The sequence below is a fragment of the Callithrix jacchus genome, chromosome 13 (genome assembly GCF_049354715.1).
Source record: "Callithrix jacchus isolate 240 chromosome 13, calJac240_pri, whole genome shotgun sequence".
NCBI classification, from domain to species: domain Eukaryota; kingdom Metazoa; phylum Chordata; class Mammalia; order Primates; family Cebidae; genus Callithrix; species Callithrix jacchus.
Window position 1 is genome coordinate 18,130,039 of NC_133514.1, and position 18,814 is coordinate 18,148,852.

Genomic DNA, 18,814 nt, shown 5'->3' on the forward strand with positions numbered 1-18,814 from the left:
TCAGAGGAGAGGCCAACAGGATGGGGGCAAATCCGGAAACATTATCACAAGGAACTGAAGTTATCAAGAGAAGAGATACAGGGAGAGATGGTTTTCAAATACTTGAACTACTACCATGCAGAAGAATGTTTAGAATATATTCCAGCTCCCGACCAGGCACCATGGCTCACACCTGTAATCCCAGCACTACAGAAGGCCTAGGCAGGCAAATCATGTGAGGTCAGGAGTTCAAGACCAGCCTGGCTAACATGGTGAAACCCCCATCTCTACTAAAAATACAAAATTAGCTAGGCGTGATGGCGGGCACCTGTAATCCCAGCTACTTGGGAGGCTGAGGTTGAACCCAGGAGGTGGAGGTTGCAGTGAGCCGAGATGGTGCCTGGGCAACAAGAGTGAAGCTCTGTTTCAAAAAAAAAGAAGAATATATTCCAACTTCCAGAGCCAAGGCGAAGGGGAGTGTGATGGGAAATAGATCTCAGCTCAGTGGAATTCCTGCAGTAGACAGCCGTACCCTGAGTTAGGTGAGCTCCTTGTCAGTAGAGGAGGAATTCAAGCATGAACTGGACAACCTCTTGCCAGGAATATTGTGCTCAGATGCCTACATGGGGAAGTACGTGGGATTAAGTGATTGCCAAGTTTTAAGACCCTTGTTACGCAGTGTCTGGGAAAATGCACTCACCCCACATAGCCTACCAGCTGGATACTGACAGTGCACACAGGCATCACGTGTATGTGAGAACACAGAGTGAGGGGGCGTGCCTGCCAGCCAGCGGGTGTATTGTGTGCTTGGGGGTCTCTCTGTCTTTTCTCCAGCCCCTAATGGCTTTGACCTTGAAATCAGGTGCAGACTTTTCACTCTTCATATCAAAGTGTGAGAGTTAAAGCCCTCCCTCGACTTCCCCCGGTTTGGAAAGGGTGAATTCAAAAGTGGCCGAGAACAAAATGTCAGTGAATGTTTTCTCATGTCTTGTGACCCCAGTTGTAGACCACTGGGCTAATGAATGTGATGAGGGCATCCACGTCCCTTCCCACGGCTACTCTGCAAGGGTGTGGGCTGGGCTCTGTAACATTCAGCCTCATTAACCCCTGGAGATTGGGGATAGAGCACAGATAATTACAGATGACCCTCACAGCCCAAGCTTCCTCCAGAGTGCACTGGAATTCCCAGAGCAGAGAGTGGAAGAAAACTGCATCAGTCTAGACCAAGTTCATCCTCCTCTGGAATGCCAGAGGCATGAGTCACTAAGCCCTGCAGCCTGGCTGATGGAATTTCACTTAATGAGCTAACTGTGCTTCTCTGGACTCCTACAGCTGCTTGGAGAATCCTTGGGGGCTCCTGATAGTTTGTGAATTCCCCTCTGGAGGAGGAAAAAAATCACACCTTCTTCATATAAATGACCCCACCAAGGGAAAGTTCATAGGTTCGTACCCTAAGCTGCCTTTTGACCAGCATCCAGAACAACTGGGCAAGGGTTCACTTCAGCTGGGTAGTGTCCAGCAAGTTGAATTCAATCCCTTTCAGCTGCGACGGTCTGTAGTCCAGTGGCAGTGGTTTCTCCATCAGAAAGACGTAGTGTGCATTCATTATTTACAAGGTAGTTTTAAATATTCTGTAGGGGAACAAAATCAGATGATTGCGGTAAAAGTGCTTTGCAGACTCAGAAGTGCTGTTCTGGGTTAGTCCTTCCACTGAATCACCAGCCTCGGTTCATTTTATCCAGGAAATCAACCAGGCAGGTTCTCAGTTTTCCCCTTCTCTGACACAGGCTGTACCGTCGTATCTCGTATATTCTCAGTTTTGGACTCCAGAATTGAAGGCCGAGTCCCAGTGGAGACTGGAGCTCACAGCTGTATGTCCAGAGTGACTGACCCTTCCTGGGTCCCTGGACACTGTCCTGTCAAACAGAAGTTTGTCTGGATATAAAGGAAATGAGTTTTAGGTCAGTCCTCAAAACTTTCTTAAAAGGAGGTAAGTAGGAACAAATACGCAAATGTCAAATAATCTTGGCTCCAAGTGAGCAGATCTCTTTTAAATCTGGCAAACAGAGCCTCAGCCAAACCTCCCAGGATTTCAGAGCCTCTTAAATCGAGAGGCTTTGTTTCCGCCTGTGGCGGGTAGACCGGTTGGAAAAAGCATTAGATAAGGAGAGATGACAAATCCAGATGCCCTGCTGAGTAAACCTCTGCTCCCTGGCTGCTCTGCACGTGGCCGGGTCATGTGCTCAGGAAGCTTCGTGGCTGGGCTGTGTGTTGTTAGATCAGGGAACATCCTGGTCTTTTCTCCTTTCTTTTCCCCACCCTACCTTCTTCCTTGCCCATCTTTTTTTTTGAGACAGAATTTCACTCTTACTGCCCAGACTGGAGTGCAGTGGTGTGATCTCTGCTCACCAAAACCTCTGCCTCCCAGGTTCAAGCAATTCTCCTGCCTCAGCCTCCCGAGTAGCTGGGGTTACAGGTGTGCACCACCACGCCCAGCTACTTTTGCATTTTTAGTAGAGATGGGGTTTCTCCATCTTGGTCAGGCTAGTCTTGAACTCCTGACCTCAGGTGATCCGCCCAACTTGACCTCTCAAAGTGCTGGGATTACAGGCATCAGCAGCTGTGCCCAGCCCTTACCCATGTTCTAAAGGCTCTTTTGCAAAAAGCAATTCCACTGCCAGAACTGATTGGAAATCCCCAGGCTGTGAGATTTAGGTGTTGCCTATCCCCTGAATGACCTTTGAGCCTCAGTTTCCCCTTTGTAAAAGTGGGTAGCCCCAGAGGTCTTGAGGGGCCAACAGAGGGGTGATGAGGACAGAATGAGGAGAAAGCCATTTGTTTCCACCCTACGGGAGAACCTTGTCCCCCATTCTCTGCTCTCTCTCGTGTTCTTTGGGAAGGACGCTGAGACCTGAAAAAGCCCTTTCTTCTCATCTTAACCACAGAGGCTGAGACTGCTGTGAATTTTTTAAATTCCTTGGGTCCAGGTTTTTATTAGTCACAGCCAGCTGCCAAATGTTTCAGCATTGCCTTCCCAGTGGCAGCTTTATCTGTCTGGGGGCAGCAGAGGGTGGAGGGCTTCAGCCTAAAAGGGAAAGGTCTCTAGAAGGATTTCTGAAAATTCTGAGCCCTTTCCAGCCAGGAATCTCATCCCTCCCCTGGTTCCCACCAGAGAGGTTGCACTGGGTGGTTTTGGGAAACAAGGGGGCCTGTTTTCACCTCTGTGCAGTTTAGAAGGTAGTGGTTTCTCCAAGCCTAAATATAGACCCCATTTCCAGATGGTCCCAGTGTAGCCGGATGTCCTCTCTGTAGGAGGAAGAGAAATGGTAGCAAGCGGGTAGTTTGTGCCAGACTTTTCAGCAAGGGCGGAAGAAGCCGTGGTGAAGGTCACAGCCTGAACCCTCGGTCTTGCTGAACTGTCTGGCTGGACAATCAGATGTAGCTCTCCTGGGTTTTGTCTCTCGTACCTCACAGGGAGCTTGGGCAAGAGGTTATGTAAGATCCCATCCAGGGCTGGGCAAGGTGGCTTACACCTGTAATCCCAGCACTTTGGGAGGCCAAGGTGAGTAGATCACTTGAGGTCAGGAGTTCGAGACCAGCCTGGCTAACATGGTGAGAACCCTGTCTCCACTAAAAATACAAAAAAACTACCTGGGTGTGGTGGCACACGCCTATAGTCCCAGCTACTCGAGAGTTGCCTGAACCTGGGAGGTGGAGGTTGCAGTGAGCCAAGATCGCACCACTGTATTCCAGCCTGGGCGACAGAGCAAGACTCCGTTAAAAGAAAAAAAAGATCCTGTCCAGCCCTCACATTCCACGATTCTATTTACTAAGAGCCTATATGTCGCCTAGGCTTGCCAGCTACCACAGGGACACACGAGGCAAGTGGTTCTAAGGTGACCTGTTTTTCCAACTGAAAATCTGAAATGCAAAAGGGTGTATATGTGGATAACAGATGGGAACTTGGTTTCCGGCCTGGGTGTTGCAGATGCTTTAAAAGTATAAATACCTTTATAACTATTTGTGAGATGAAATAAACCCATACACAACCTTATGTTTATTTACTAGATTGCACATGAATAAGTAGCCTTACAATTTGTTTTAGATGAAGTAAATAAATGAACAGAATATACTTGAACTTTGGAGAGTGTGTTTGGGTGCTCAGTTGCATGGCAGTTTGGAGAAGAGAGGTGAATGAGGAAACCTGTGGGAAAGTTGCCCCTGAGGAAGTGGGGGCTTGATCTGGGCTGGAGAAAGCCCCTCCTTTCCAGTGTGGGCAGCCCCACTCTGCAGGGAGGGCTGGTGACATGACTAGGGCGGAGTGGGCAGCCGTCAGCCTGGTTCTGCAATGAGCTTAAGTGGCTTATTTGAGTCACCTCAGCCATGCTGGGTGTCCGTGTCAAGGAATCCCCCCACCTCATCTCCAGGAGGCTTTTGCTAAGGATATGTTCATTCATGCGCCCGGTATATTTCAATTCAGCACCAGACCCTACGCTAGGCATGAAGATAAAGGGAGTGATGGAACAGACCATCTTGCCCACCCTGAGCCTTCCATCTAGCAGTAGAGAAACAGTCTCACGCATTGTGACTGTGTTACCATGGTGATGATTGCTGTGAAGAGAAGCATCAGATTCCCCACCAGGGTGTGTGGTGGGCAGTAAGGCCTGACCAGGACAGGAGGAACTGCTTGGGTCACAGGGGCTGCTTGTTGGAACAGGTGTCCCGCCGGCTTTCTGCCAACAGTAGGGTTTGCCCATTCTCCAAAGAAGCAGCCTCTGTTACCTACCCAAGTGGCTGCCTGCTTGGAAAATGAAACAGAGAGCATTCACCTTTCCAGCAGTGTTGCAAAGCTCTTGATTTATAGGAGGAAGGGCACGACAGACCACCGGCTCTTTTCTTTGGTGGCGTCAGCCTGACCTCAGCTCTCCAGGCCACCCCATGCTGCCGCAGTGGCCTTCATCACCTAGAGCCAATGAACAGAAATTGTTGAAATGCCTTTTCTCTCTCCTTTTCTTCCATCTGGAAGTCACAGGCTGGAGAATGTTACCAGCAGCTTTTTTTTTTTTGAGACCAAGTTTCACTCTTGTCATCCAGGCTGGAGTGCAACTGTGCCATCTTGGCTCACTGCAACCCCCGCTTCCTGGGTTCAAGCAGTTCTCCTGCCTCAGCCTCCCGAGTAGCTGGGATTACAGGCACGCACCACTATTCCCGGCTCATTTTTTAATCTTTGGTAGAGACGGGGTTTCCCCATATTGGCCAGGCTGGTTTAAAACTCCTGACCTTAGGTGATCCGCCTGCCTCGGCCTCCCAAAGTGCTGGGACTACAGGCATGAGCCACTGTGCCTGGCCCTCAGCACCTTCTTAAACTAAGAGTTTCTGATTGGATCATTGAAAGGGGATAATTATAACATAGTCAGACTCTCCGAATATTGCATGCCTTATACTGTATACAGATAGTACCCCCTTAGCCAAGCCAACTGACTGTGTGCTGTGGATCAGAATGGCTTTTAATTCAGTTCAGCAACTATTTATTAGTTTCAGATCTTAAGGGAAAAGGGGAACAGGTGTTAGAGAGCTCAGGTGACAAAAGAATGACTGGACAAAGCTTACATGTTCTCGTCTATCCATAAGCCACACAAGTCCTGCTTATGTTACGAAGGTGAGGACTGCCTAGCTGTTTATTTTGCATTAAACAAAGAATGAAAAGAGTCTTTATTAAAATGTTGGACTCGGCACTCTGTATGTCTAGCTAAGCTAAACTCCTGTTGTTGGATTTTGAAGAAATCATTACTGGTTCCTTCCAACCATGTTTGAGGGCCCATTATGTGTCTGACTATAGTGGGTCCTCAAACATGGCTGGAAGGAACCAGTAATAAATTCTTACTGTGTGGGTAATACAAAAATGAATAAGGCAGAGTTTTGCCCTTACGGGATTCACAGTCCAATTGAGTGGCAAAAGCATGTGGAAAAGTAAATACTAGTACAAGATAGTCAGAATAAGCCAGTAACCCAATGAGTCGTCAGAACGCCAGTGCTGGAGGAATAAAGAGGAAATCAAGCCTGTGGGGGTGATAGCTGGGGGCAGGAGAGGAGGATTCACGGAGATGCTGGTGCCGCCTTTCCTCCTCTAGATTAGGGACCTCATGACAGCAAGGACCATGCCTGTCTGTCCTTTCAAGGTCTCACACAGTACTTAGGACTTGGTAGCACTGGGCAAATATTTTTGAATGGATGAATAACATTTTCCTGATGATTGGCAGGATTCTGATAGGTAGAAAGAAGGGACAGAGAATGGCAGGGTGTGGGATGGGCCTAAGGCAGGCAGGCCACCAGGAAGATCTTGAATGCTCTGTGGTCAAAGAGACTGACTGGATGGGAGAAGAAACCAGAGGTGTGGAGACAGTATGGGCCTAGGTCAGATGACAGAATTGTCACACTGTTCTGATGCTCCCACGCATTCTCCTTGCACAGGTGACTGGGAATTGGGAGAGGGAAGGGCAAGCTGATAGAAGGGCAGAGAAGGTCTTGCTAGGGCTGAATGGCCGTGTGAGTGAGGAAGAGAGAGGGTCTGCAAAGCTGGAGGCAGGAGCATCCCTCAAGGCTCAGTGAAAAGAGGAAGAGCTGAGCCATCTTGGATGTGTTTGGGTGGAGGTGCTGAGTAGGGTATCAGGCAGGCAACTGGGATGTGGGTCTGTATCTGGGAAGCCGCTGTTTTGTTTTTTAGAGAGAAATTCTCGCTCTCTCACTTAGGCTGGAGTCCAGTGGCACAATCCTAGTTCACTGCAGCCTCAAACTCCTAGGCTCATGTGATCCTCCCACCTCAGCCTCCTGGAAGGTAGGACTATGGGCATGTGCCACCCTAATTTTTTAACTTTTTTTTTTGAAGAAATGAGGTTTCATTCTGTCGCCTATGTTGGTCTTGTACTCCTGGCCTCAAGCCATCTTCCTGCCTCAGCTTCTTAAAGCATGAGGATATCACAGGTGTGAGCCACCACACCAGCCTGTTTTATTTATTTTATTATTTATTTGTTTGTTTGTTTTTTGAGATGGAGTCTCGGTCTGTCGCCCAGGCTAGAATACAGTGGCGTGACCTCGGCTCACTGCAAACTCCGCCTCCCGGGTTCAAGGAATTCTCCTGCCTCAGCCTCCTGAGTAGCTGGAACTATGGGCACCCACCACCACACCTGGCTAATTTTTTTGTATTTTTAGTTGAGGCGGGGTTTCACCATGTTGGTCAGGCTGGTCTCGAACTCCTGACCTCCAATGATCTGCCTGCGTTAGTCTCGCCAGGTGCCGGGATTATAGGTATGAGCCACTGTGCCCAGCCTATTTATTTATTTATTTATTTTGAGACAGAGTCTTGCTCTGTTGGGTAGTCTGGAGTGCAGTGGCACCATCTCAGCTTACCACAGCCTCTATCTCCCAGATTCAAGCAGTTCTCCTGCCTCAGCCTCTTGAGTAGCTGGGATTACAGGTGTGCACCACCACGCCCAGCTATTTTTTGTATTTTTTTTTTTTTAGTAGAGATGGGTTCTCACCAACTTGGCCTGGCTGGTCTTGAAATCCTGACCTCAAGTGATCCTCCTACCTTAGCCTCCCAAAGTGCTGGGATTAGAGGCGTGAGTCACCACGTCCGGCCCGGGTTGGTGGGTTGGTTGGTTGGTTGGTTTTGAGACAGAGTCTTGCTCTGTTGCCCAGGCTGGAGTGCAGTGGTGCGATCTCAGCTCCTTGTATCCTCCGCCTTCCAGGTTCAAGCAATCCTCCTACCTCAGTCTCCCAAGTAGTTGGAATTACAGGCATGTGCCACCATGCCTGGCTGATTTTTTTGTATTTTTAGTAGAGATGGGGTTTCACCATATTGGCCAGGCTGGTCTTGAACTCCTGACATGGTGATCCGTCCACCTCAGCCTCCCAAAGTGCTGGGATTAGAGGTGTGAGGCACCATGTCCAGCCCGGTTTTGTTTTTAAATAGTCAAAGTAGGAAAGCTGCAGGCTCCATAACTTGCTGGTGGTTGTGGGAGGCTGCATGCAAGGTGGGCAGAGGCTGGCTAGAGTGGACAGTCGGAGATTCTCATTGAGATGTTGGCATGATGTTATGTTTTCCCAACATGGTCCTCTCACCCCCAGGATGACTTCTCAGCCCAGAAAGTCTGGGCTGATACTAAATTACGACTTCTAGAACAGTGGGAAGGAGAAGGACCACTGAGCTAAGACCTGGCCTTGCCAACCTGCCTGGTGCTGAGAGTTTAGAGCAGCTGTGACGTGGATTCATGTAGGCTGGCTGGCTTGCTTTGCTTCTCCTTGTACCTTTCTCTGATGCAACTTCCAGCTAGACTTTCAAAATGGGTGATTTTTCCTCATTGGCAGCAGCCCCTGACTCTCGCATTCTGGAATTTACAAGTCATGGACAGATGCTGCAAATGTTAAATGTCATTCAGGCATAAACCTGAGAGTCAGAGCCCAGAGCTCCCTCCCTCTCTGGCTGAAGTCACAAGTCCCTTGCCTGGCTGTGCCTTAGTTTTTACTTCTGGTAGCGGGTGCAAATCACTTCCAGAGTCAGGCCCTGCTGGAAGATGTAATGAGCTCTGAGGACCACACATCCCAGGGTTTCTGTGTCTCCCTTGGAGGGAAGCTGTTTGGAGGCCTGAGTGCACTGTTGTCTCTGGCAAGAGGGACAGCATCAGGTTTTACTTTGAATTTTAATATGTGCAGGGTACTTGACCAGCTTCTGGGATTTGCGGCTGAATTTTAAACTCACAAGCCTAGAGAGCCTTTCATTTAAAAAAGAAAAAAAACGTGTGTATATTTTAATATTTCAAACTTTCTCTTCACTTTTGGGGCTGAACTCCTGGGGAGAATATATCGTAATACTTGTGGTTATGGAAGGTATTCCACAGCAGTGAAGTTGAGAGAGGTGATGGGTGATGTGTGTGCGCGTGTTTTCTGAGAGGTCTCACTAAGCCTCTGTGAGCACCAAATGTGTGCCCCAAAGGGTTTCCCTGCCTCTTCCCACTGGCCTAAAGGCAAGAATGCCCAGAGCCTGGCTCTCCCCTCACGTACACACTCCGGTCTGACTCACTGCTCCTCAACGTAGAGTGCTGGGCTTCCACTGTGCATAGCACCAGCACCCTTCAGGTGGCTGAAGGGGACACCCAGAATTCTGAGCCCCAGGCCCTGCCCTGGGTGAGTCACCCTCAGTACCGGGCAGTGGATCGGACACAGGCATGAGATGAGGACTGCTCAGAGACCAGTGGTCATTATGAGCCTGGAGCACAGATTTGGAGTCAGAACTCAATTTGCATACTTGTTTGCCTATTTATTGGCTGTGTAAAGTTGGATAACTTGCAAAAGCTTGCCAAGATTTCTCATGTTTTCACCTCTAAATGGGTGGACCAGGAGCCATCTTGAAAGCTGCCTTGAGAATGCATAATGGAGTGGATGTAAAGTTTTTTGTATAGAACCTAGCCTGCAGTTGGCCAGACGCCGTGGCTCACACCTGTAATCCCAGCACTTTGGGAGGCCGAGGTAGGTGGATCGCGAGGTCAGATGTTCGAGACCAGCTTGGCCAACATGGTGAAACCCCGTCTCTACTAAAAATACAAAAAATTAGCCAGGCATGGTGGTGCTTGCTTGTAATCCCAGCTAATCAGGAGGCTGAGGCAGGAGAATCGCTTGAACCTGGGAGGCGGAGGTTGCAGTGAGCTGAGATCATGCCACTGCACTCCAGCCTGGGTGACAGAGCAATACTCCCTCTCCAAAAAATAAATAATTAAATAAAAATAAAAAAGAACCTAGCCTGCAGTAAATTGGTGTTTGATAAATGATGCCCATAGCTGTCATCATTAAGAACTGAGACAGGGCGCTGTGGTTGCAGTGTAAGGAGGAAGCCCAGCTAGGCCCGGAGAGGGCAGAGACTGCGTTTTGTTAACTGAATGAATGAATAAGGTGGGTTTGAGCCTTAAAGACTGGGGAGGCTTTGGTTCTTTGGAGGGAGACGAAGAGAAGACATTCCAGTTTGAAGGAATGAGTATGAAGCATGTCGTGACTGCTTTCCTAAGGCCTTGCAAGGAACAAGATCCTCGCAGAATTTCCTCCACCATAAGACACACAAACAAATGCACACTCTGTACATACAGAGACGCATGTAACTTAGACACACATACAGAGAGGGTAGACAGAGAACCACACGACTCACAGGCATACACGTGCAACCCTGTCATGCATCATCATGCACACAGAGACACACAGTCCCAGAGACACACACACAGACTCACATGACACATGGACACACCGGCACTCACAAACACACCATCATGCATGTATCACCAAGCACATTTTCTACCACCATGCATACACACGGACCATGAAGCACACACCACCATGCATACGCACACACAGATGCATAAACACGTATGCAGTGAGTCGATGGAAGAATGAGGATGATGAGACCTGCTGCTAGCCCTTTCTCTTTCCAGGCTGCATTGCTTTCGTGGTGGAGCCCCGTGGCTCTCCCCGCCAGCCATATTTAGCAGAGGAACCTGCCCGGTATCATGGCAGGAATGAGCGAAAGCTCCCTTGGCGTTTGGGTTGGTGTGTGCTGGCCTCAGGCCCGCATAGCTCTTTCCAGCGGGGTCTGCTGAGCTCCTCCAGCCGGGTCTTCTTCCTCCTCCTGTGGCGGCCAGGTGCTGGGGGTCACACCTTCCCTGCTGCGAGCCTGCACTGCTGCCCACTTCAGGGAAAGGATCTGTGAACCGAAGGTCAGCCCGGGCTGCCTGCCCCGTGAAGCGCAGGCCTCATGCTAGGCAGTAACTTTCCTTCTGGGCATGACAGTTGCACACTGGAATTCCAGCCCGGCCTCCGGAGATGCGAAGAGACAGAAGGCGGCCGGTTCGTGGGCTGAGTTAGACCTCAGGCCCTTTCTTGGCTCACCCCTGTCCACGTGTCTTGGTGGCACGGGTCCTGCGGCCTGAATGAGGGCTGTAAAGGATCCAGGATCCAGGCTGGGGTATAATCCTGCCACTGGCAGCATTCCTTCCACTCTGGTGGAAAGGAAACGGAGCCAAGTGCCATCACTCCAGGCCCACATACTTTCCACCACCCTGCAGGACCTGGAGCCGGGCCTGGCTGTGGACCCTGAAGCCCATGGTGAGGAGATGTGAATCCCCGGGCACCCCAAGAATGGTTCTCTTCAACTTGGTGGTTCATTTGCATCTTGGCTGGACAGGGCTGGGGCAGTTGGGGTGCTGGGTTCCTTCTGCCTTCCAGCCCTACTCAGACCAGCCATACCTCCTGCTCTTTGGCCCACTCAGTGTGTGTGTGTGTGTTCCACTGCACCTCAGGGCGGTCCAGGCAAGGGGACTGGAATCAGCTGGTATTCTTGTCTTTAAGATGGGATGGCAATAGCCATCAAGCACCTCATTCCAGAGGGTTAGGTAGGAGAACACCAGGAAAGCACTTCGCACAGGGCTGGGCACCTGTTGACTGCTCCGTGGTAGCTGTTGCTGTTATGCGCTGCAATTCATGGGTCTGCCGATCCTTGGGAAGCTGGGGACAGTGACGGGGCTGGAGGCATAGGTGGAGTCAGTTCTGAATGCCTGAGAACTTCTTACTCAATATGAGGGTATTACATAGACAAAAAAGAGCTAGTCAACGGACAAGGTTAAATCTGTGTTTTAGGAGCCGGCTGCAGTGGCTCATACCTGTAATTCCAGCACTTTGGGAGGCCGAGGTGGGGGATCCCGTGAGGCCAGGAGTTTGAGACCAGCTTAGGCAACATATACCTCATCTCTGAGATATATTTTTAAATTAGCTGGGCATGGTGGTGCACACCTGTATTCCCAGCTACTTGGGAGACTGAAGTGGGAGGATTGCTTGAGCCTGGGATATGAAACTGCAGTGAGCCACGATCACACCCCTGCACTCCAGCCTGGGCAACAGAGTAAGACCCTGCCTCAAATAATAATAACAATAAATTAATTAATTAAAAGAATAAAGAGCCCTGTGGTGCTGGCCCTCAGTCGGGGACTGTAGCAAGAGCTGGTGATGGCTGGCCATGTGATTCAGGAGGGAGCTTCCATAGTATTTGGAACCTGTTATGGCAGGTCTTGGAAAGGCATCAGTTAAGTGCCACTGTAACTCCAGGAACCTCTGCTCCTCCCATCCAGCTTGGCCTCTCAAGGCTCCCTCTCCTGCCAGATCCCCAGGGCCCAGGTGTAGGTGGTACGCAGGTGTTCCAGCTCCATGTCAAGGGAGGAGGAATGCCTGTGTGGCAGGGAGACAGGCACCTTCCTCCCGCCTGTGCCCCCCCAGCCCTCCTCCACCTCCTCCCAAAGGACCTTGCCAATGAATCTTTCCAACCCTGACCCCAGCCCCTGTCCTTCACTCCACAGATAGATGGGTGGGATGGGTGTGGGAAGGGGACCCTCCAAGGGACTCAAGGCATTTGCAGTCTCTCCTTTCCTTACTATGGCCAAACAGTTGTCCCCAACCCTACCTCCCTGATCCCTGCCAAGCAGGTGTGGGTCTCTGCACACAGGATGCTCAATGCCAGAATCTCTGCTTCCTTTCTCTCTAAGCCCTGCCCCTTCTCTCAGGCCTCTCTAAGAATTTTTGAACAGAGGAATGCCCACCCCGGGGTATGAGGGAGTCTCGAAGGTGGCACCACCAGCTTCAGGACATCTAGGGCTCCTCTATCTGAGACTCAACTTTTACTGAAAGATTAATCAAGGAGACACACAGAGACACACTCACAGGCACATACACATGTGCTTTGGAGCGAAATGTGAAATCCGCATTCAAAGAACCCTTCTCTCCCATGCATTTATTTCAAGGCCTGTGCAGGAAGAGGCTGCTGCCCTGTGCTCTCCAAGATCTTAGGTTCAGATGTGGGAGAAGCCCATGGGTCTCTGAGTCTTCTCTGACTGCTCCAGGTCGCCCCACTCCCTGTTGGGTCCTTGCAGCCTCACTACCACCCATGCACAGCGCTCTCTAACTGCAGCTTGGGCCATGTGCTCCTCCGGGTGCCTGGAGCTCACTGCAGGGCCCAAGGGCACAGGCAGGCCAGTGGCAGGCCCGGCCTGTAGTCGCTAAAGAAGGACTGAATGCCTGATGTCTCTGCAGCGAGGCCAGAAGGGTAACCCTCTCCTTCCACTCCTCCTCCTTCCCAGAGCCTGAATATCCAGGTGGAGGACATTCGGATCCGAGCCATCCTCTCAGCCTACCGCAAGCGCACCCCAGTGATGGAGGGCTACGTGGAGGTGAAGGAGGGCAAGACCTGGAAGCAGATCTGTGACAAGCACTGGACGGCCAAGAATTCCCGTGTGGTCTGCGGCATGTTTGGCTTCCCTGGGGAGAGAACGTACAACACCAAAGTGTACAAGTAAGAGGACTGCACGGAAGGGGTGGCTTTGAGGGTACCTGCCCCGCCTACCTGATTAAAGGAGTCCACCCTGGCAGTGACCTTTCCTTAGCCAGGCACAGCCAGGCAAGTGGGTGTCCTTGCAGGCACCCTGCATAGAGCCCCTCTGCTGGGCCAGGTGCCAAGTTCAAGGGTTCCCTGTGGCATCCTAACCCTTGAGGAACTCACAGGTCTACAGGAGATAGACCCTAATCCCCAGAGTAGCCTGAGGGATGGCGAATTGCAGAAGTGAGGCACAGGGTATCCCTAGCCCGGAGAACCCCAGCTTGGGGTGCTACCAGCCTGCTCAGGGACTGCATGAGCTAAGCTAGGGCAATACCCCTGCCAGGCCCTGCAGAGACAACATTAAGTTAAGAAGAAATGTTTACTTGCCCTCCACAAATGGTGATTCTGAGAAATCTGAAAATTGCAGCTGGTCATTGAGAAACTGACCAATGCCACTCACTTCATCCAATCCCGGTTAAATCCGCCAGTGCTGTTATGGTCGCTAAAGTTCATATTTCCCAGTGGGGGAAAGAAGTAGGCAGGGACAGAACCTGGAGTCATTTAACTTAACGGGTGTCCGGTGGAAGGATTCCGGCACCCCAACAACCTGGCGTTTACTTGGGGTATACTTGGTGGATCACGGGGTCTTCTTTCCCCCTTTTTTTTTTTTTTGAGACAGAATCTCGCTCTGTCACCCAGGCTGGAGTGCAGTGGTGCAATCTCGGCTCACTGCAACCTCTGCCTCCCGGGGTCAAGTGATTCTCCTGCCTCAGCCTCCTAAGTAGCTGGGATTATAGGCACGCACCACCACGCCCGGCTAATGTTTATATTTTTAGTAGAGACAGGGTTTTAGCATGTTGGTCAGGCCGGTCACAAACTCCTGACCTCTTGATCTGCCTGCCTTGGCCTCCCAAGGTGCTGGGATTACAGGCGTGAGCCACTGCTCCCAGCCTCCCTCCTCTTAATAATGATAGGAACATTAGCTTCCCTTTACTAAGGGCTTACCACATGCCAGGCACTGTTCTCAGTCACTTAATTCTCACAACAGCACTGGGAAACGGGTCTGTTTAAGAGTTGAGGAAACTGGAGAAACGTGAGAGAACCAGGAAGGGGCAGATCCCAGCCTCATGCACAGCCTGGCCTCTGTATCCAGCTATAGGGTCCACACTCGTGGAGAGTGCAGACTCACAGCACTGTCTCTTTCCTTCCAAATCAGAGGAAGAGAAGACGTGGCTTCCAGGAGACCTAGCTTGAAGCCCCAGCTCTACCCGCCAGCTCTCTGGAGTGCCCGGCAGGCCGCATATCCCTCCCTGACCTGGCCCAGCCTGGCCTGGATGGGGTGGGCCGTACTTTGGCCCCAGCCCCCAGACCCACATGTGGGTAAATGAGTGCAGCCACAGAGCTGCCCAGTGGGGTGAGCACACAACACCCTAGGGTAACCTCGATGGTGATTCCATCTCCCAGACATGGCCCAGACCTTCTTTCCTGTTGGCACCAGGAGTCACCGTCCTCAGAATACTTTGGGGAACTCCCACCTGACTCCTTCCCTGGTGACACCTTCTCAGCTTTTCTTACCAATTGGAGCCAAGAAAAGCAAGCCCCTTCTCTGGCAGGCTTCCTACCTGGCTGGCCCTGCTAGCGCCCCCAGCCTGGCTGCAGTTCTGAGCTGCACAGCACACGCCTTGTTCAGATGGCATTTGGAAGGCACCTCCCAACCCTGGCCAGTCCAGAGTCCTTCTCAGCTTTTAAGGAGATGATCTCAGGCCAGTTTCAGCAGGTGGGCCCTGGATAATCCTGTCACGTGCTGCATTGGAACCCCCTCCCCGCCCCTCCCACCCTGGCGTCTGTGGCTTTGCCTCTTCAAGTAGGGGAAGGATAAGGCTTCCAAGGCTGAGAGCGATCCAAGAAGGGGGTGGTGGGTGGTGCTGTCTGTAGGATGAGAGATGAACAGGAGCTGCTGGACACTAACCCCTCTTGCAGCCTTCTAGCTTGGCGGTGGGGCGGGTAGCATTCCTAGTGGAGGAGTGTGAGGGAAAGCACGACCTTCTTGCCTGTCCCTGTCATTTTATGTTCATATCTGGGACTCAGTGACTGTTAAGCCTACATGTGCCCAAAAGAGAAAGGTGCTGTGGAGAGTTTCTGTGCCTCGATGGGCTATCTGCAAGCAAAGGGCTAGGACTCCTAGGTCATGAGGAGGCTCAGAGACCACTGGCTCAAGACCTGGGTCTGCATGGAAGAGGCCTGAAGGGCAGTGGACTCAGAGTGTCACAGCCCACACCTGGCAGAGCCTGCAGGACAGTGGGGTCGGCTCCAGGGAGAGCTCCCCACAGCATTCTCCACCTGCGACAGAGGCAGGGTCAGCATTTCTGTTCACTCACTGTGGGCCACACTTTGGTCCACATAGCATAATACCCAGAACATTAAAGTAGGGGCTTATGGGGTTTTAGCTTAAGTCCATGTCAAACCCCTCCTGTGCTATTTCCCCACGTCCAGAAAGCATCATGGAAAAAGATGTACTCAGCAGCTGGCAGAATCCCATGACATCTGCCTTCACCCTTGGCTGGGGGAGAGCTGGTGGGTAGGACTCTTGGTTTAATCAGCCCAGCTCTGTTTTCTTCCTGCAGCCCAGCTATAGGCCTAGCTGCCTCTTTCACAGGCAGGCTTCTTGCTCCGCTCTGCTACACCCAAGGCTGCCTCACTCACTCCAGTCACCCCTCCAATCTCCAGGCCTGGAGCCGGGTAGGCTGTCTGCCACCCTCTGAGGGCCTCTGTCTGCAGCTCAGAGGCCTGTCCCCAGTGAAATACTGGGAAGGAGGAGGGGAGGGCTGGATGCACTAGAGCATCTGCAGCACATTCCTGGGGGCTGATGTCAGAGAGATCCGGGCTGCTGGGGACAGTTCTGTTTGCTGTGGGCTCTGCGCTCTCCATTGAGCACGCAGGACATCTGTTCCTGGAGAGGGTGGTGCTCACTGGTGGATGCAGAAGAGTTTTCCTGAGCCGAGGCAGGCGGTTGGGTCTGACCCATCCTCAAGCAGCTGGTGTTCCCCGCCCCCCCCCCGCCATGTCTTCTCCCGCCCCTTGTAGGGGCGTCATGGAACATGGTGTAAGCGTCCAAGTGCAGGGGCCTTGCAGGAAGTGTGGACGGGGCAGTGGTTCCTGGGATTATTAATAGCCCTCCTGAGCCGTTCTCTGCTCTGGCCACCGCTGTGGTGAGCATGCACCCTGAATTTACCAGGATAGTCCTCGTGGCCAGATTGCATGTCATTGTGTTCACAGGCACACTAGAATTGTGACAAGTCTCAAATTTGGGTTAAGGAGAGAGGGTAACTGTGTCTGTAGGATTTGTCCTTCCTCTGTCTTCACTTCCCATTCACTCTGAGACAAAGGAGGTCCTTCCAGGGTTGCTGGACTAGTAGGGATGGGACTTCGACTCTGCCTTTTCTTGGGGTCAGCCTGCCCAGCGAGGCCCCTCCACTGGCTCCTTCTGGCATCTCCCTGGGTCCTGCCGCACAGAGACAAGCACGTCGGTCCTGAAAAGCTGGGTCGGCATGAGCAGGCAGGAGGGCCTTCCTGGACCTCCTTTGTTTCAAATTCCACCGTCATTTAGGGCCCGATTTAAAGCCTCCTCTTCCATAAAGTCGTCTCCCATCCCTGCAACTAGGGAAGCCGTCCCTCCTCTCACTCTTCTTTTTTCTTTAACCAATAAAGTTTTCTTTATTTACTTTATTTCACAGACTCTTATGTAGCCCTTCCTGTGTCTGGGCACTGTTTTAGTGGCAAGTATTAACTCATTTAAACTGTCACAACAGGCTGGGCAAGGTGGTTCATGCCTGTAATCCCAGCATTTTGGGAGGCCCAGGCAGGCAGACCACTTGAGGTCAAGAGTTCAAGACCAGCCTGGCCAACATGGTAAAACCCTGCCTCTACTAAAAAGTATGAAAAATTAGGTGGGCATGGTGGTGTGTGCCTGTAATCCCAGCTACTCGGGAGGCTGAGGCAGGAGAATCGTTTGAACCAAGGAAACAGAGGTTGCCATGAGCTGAGATCGCGCCAGTGCACTCCAGCCTGGGCAACAGTGAGACTCCATCCCCCAAAAAATAAAACAACAATAAATAAATAAATAAACAAACAGTCACAACAATCTAGTGAAGTAGATACTATTACTACTTCTGATTTTTGGACATGAGAAACTGAGGCACAGTATCCTTTTTATTAGCCAATCTATTACTTGTCAGTTGGTTGCCATTTCAGAAAAAAACTGCATTACCTGCATCCATATTCTGTCTTTAAAAAAAAATGCAAAGGAACACTGTGCACTGCTAGCAATACAGGCTAAGGGCTTCCCTAGGATATTATACAGAGACACCCTCAACCTCACTGATCTTCCTGAGTTTTGTTACCATTATAATTTCTACTGCTAAGCACATTGTACTTTGATTCAGCAGATGTAGTAGTTTAAGACTGTTTTCATTGGAAATACAAAGTTAATTTTGTAGGTCACTGAGAGAGTTTAGCAGTCAGCTTGTACTGCTCTTTGATAAAACTAAAGGTAAAGAATGACAACAGACCAGGCACAGTGGCTCACGCCTGTAATCCCAGCACTTTGGGAGGCCAAGGCGGGTGGATCACTTGGGATCAGGGTTCGAGACCAGCCTGGCCAACAAGGCAAAACCCCATCTCAACTAAAAATACAAAAATTAGCCAGGCGTAGCGGCAGGGTGCCTGTAATCCCAGCTACTCAGGAGGCTGAGGCATAAGAATCGCTTGAACCCAGGAGTCGGAGGTTGCAGTGAGCAAAGATCACACCACTGCACTTCTGCCTTTTTTTTTTCACCAAAAAAAAAAAAAGGAATGACAATAAATTGTGTTAAAATTATCTGAAGAGTTAGGGTTAACAAATGGCTTAATTTAGACTGTGAGGGGTTTTCTAGGATCAGGGATCGCACCTTTTTTTTTTTTCCTGATACGGAGTCTTGCTCTGTCGCCAGGCTAGAGTGCAGTGGCATGATGTTGGCTCACTCTAGTCTCCGCCTCTCGGATTCAAGTGATCCTCCTGCCTCAGCCTCCCGAGTAGCTGGGACTACAGGCATGCGCACCACCACACCCAGCTAAGTTTTGTATTTTTAGTAGAGAAGGGGTTTCACCATGTTGACCAGGATAGTCTTGATCTCCTGACCTTGTGATCCACCCAGCCCAGCCTCCTAAAGTGCTGAGATTACCGGCATGAGCACGGCGGCCCTCACCTATTTTAAATAGCTTTGTGTATTCTGTATTCCTGGTATTCCTGGGCTTCATTATTATTATTTTCTTACATTGAGTTAGTTATTTCTCTCCTAGAATGGAAGCTGCCTGAGGGCAGGAGACCTTGTCCACTCTCTGGATCCTATCCCCCAGTGCCCAGTGTGGTGCCTGGCATTACTAGGTGTTCAGTGA

General features: G+C 50.9%; 1 protein-coding gene across 2 annotated transcripts in view; it reads left to right on the forward strand.

The window, feature by feature from the left end:
* LOXL2 (lysyl oxidase like 2) overlaps positions 1–18,814 on the forward strand; it is a 91,148-nt gene that overhangs the window by 37,389 nt on the left and 34,945 nt on the right. For both annotated transcript variants that reach the window (XM_008979119.6, XM_078347221.1), the window contains exon 4: positions 13,146–13,357. In XM_008979119.6, the coding sequence (XP_008977367.4) occupies positions 13,146–13,357 (212 nt within the window). The remainder of the gene's footprint in view (positions 1–13,145; positions 13,358–18,814) is intronic.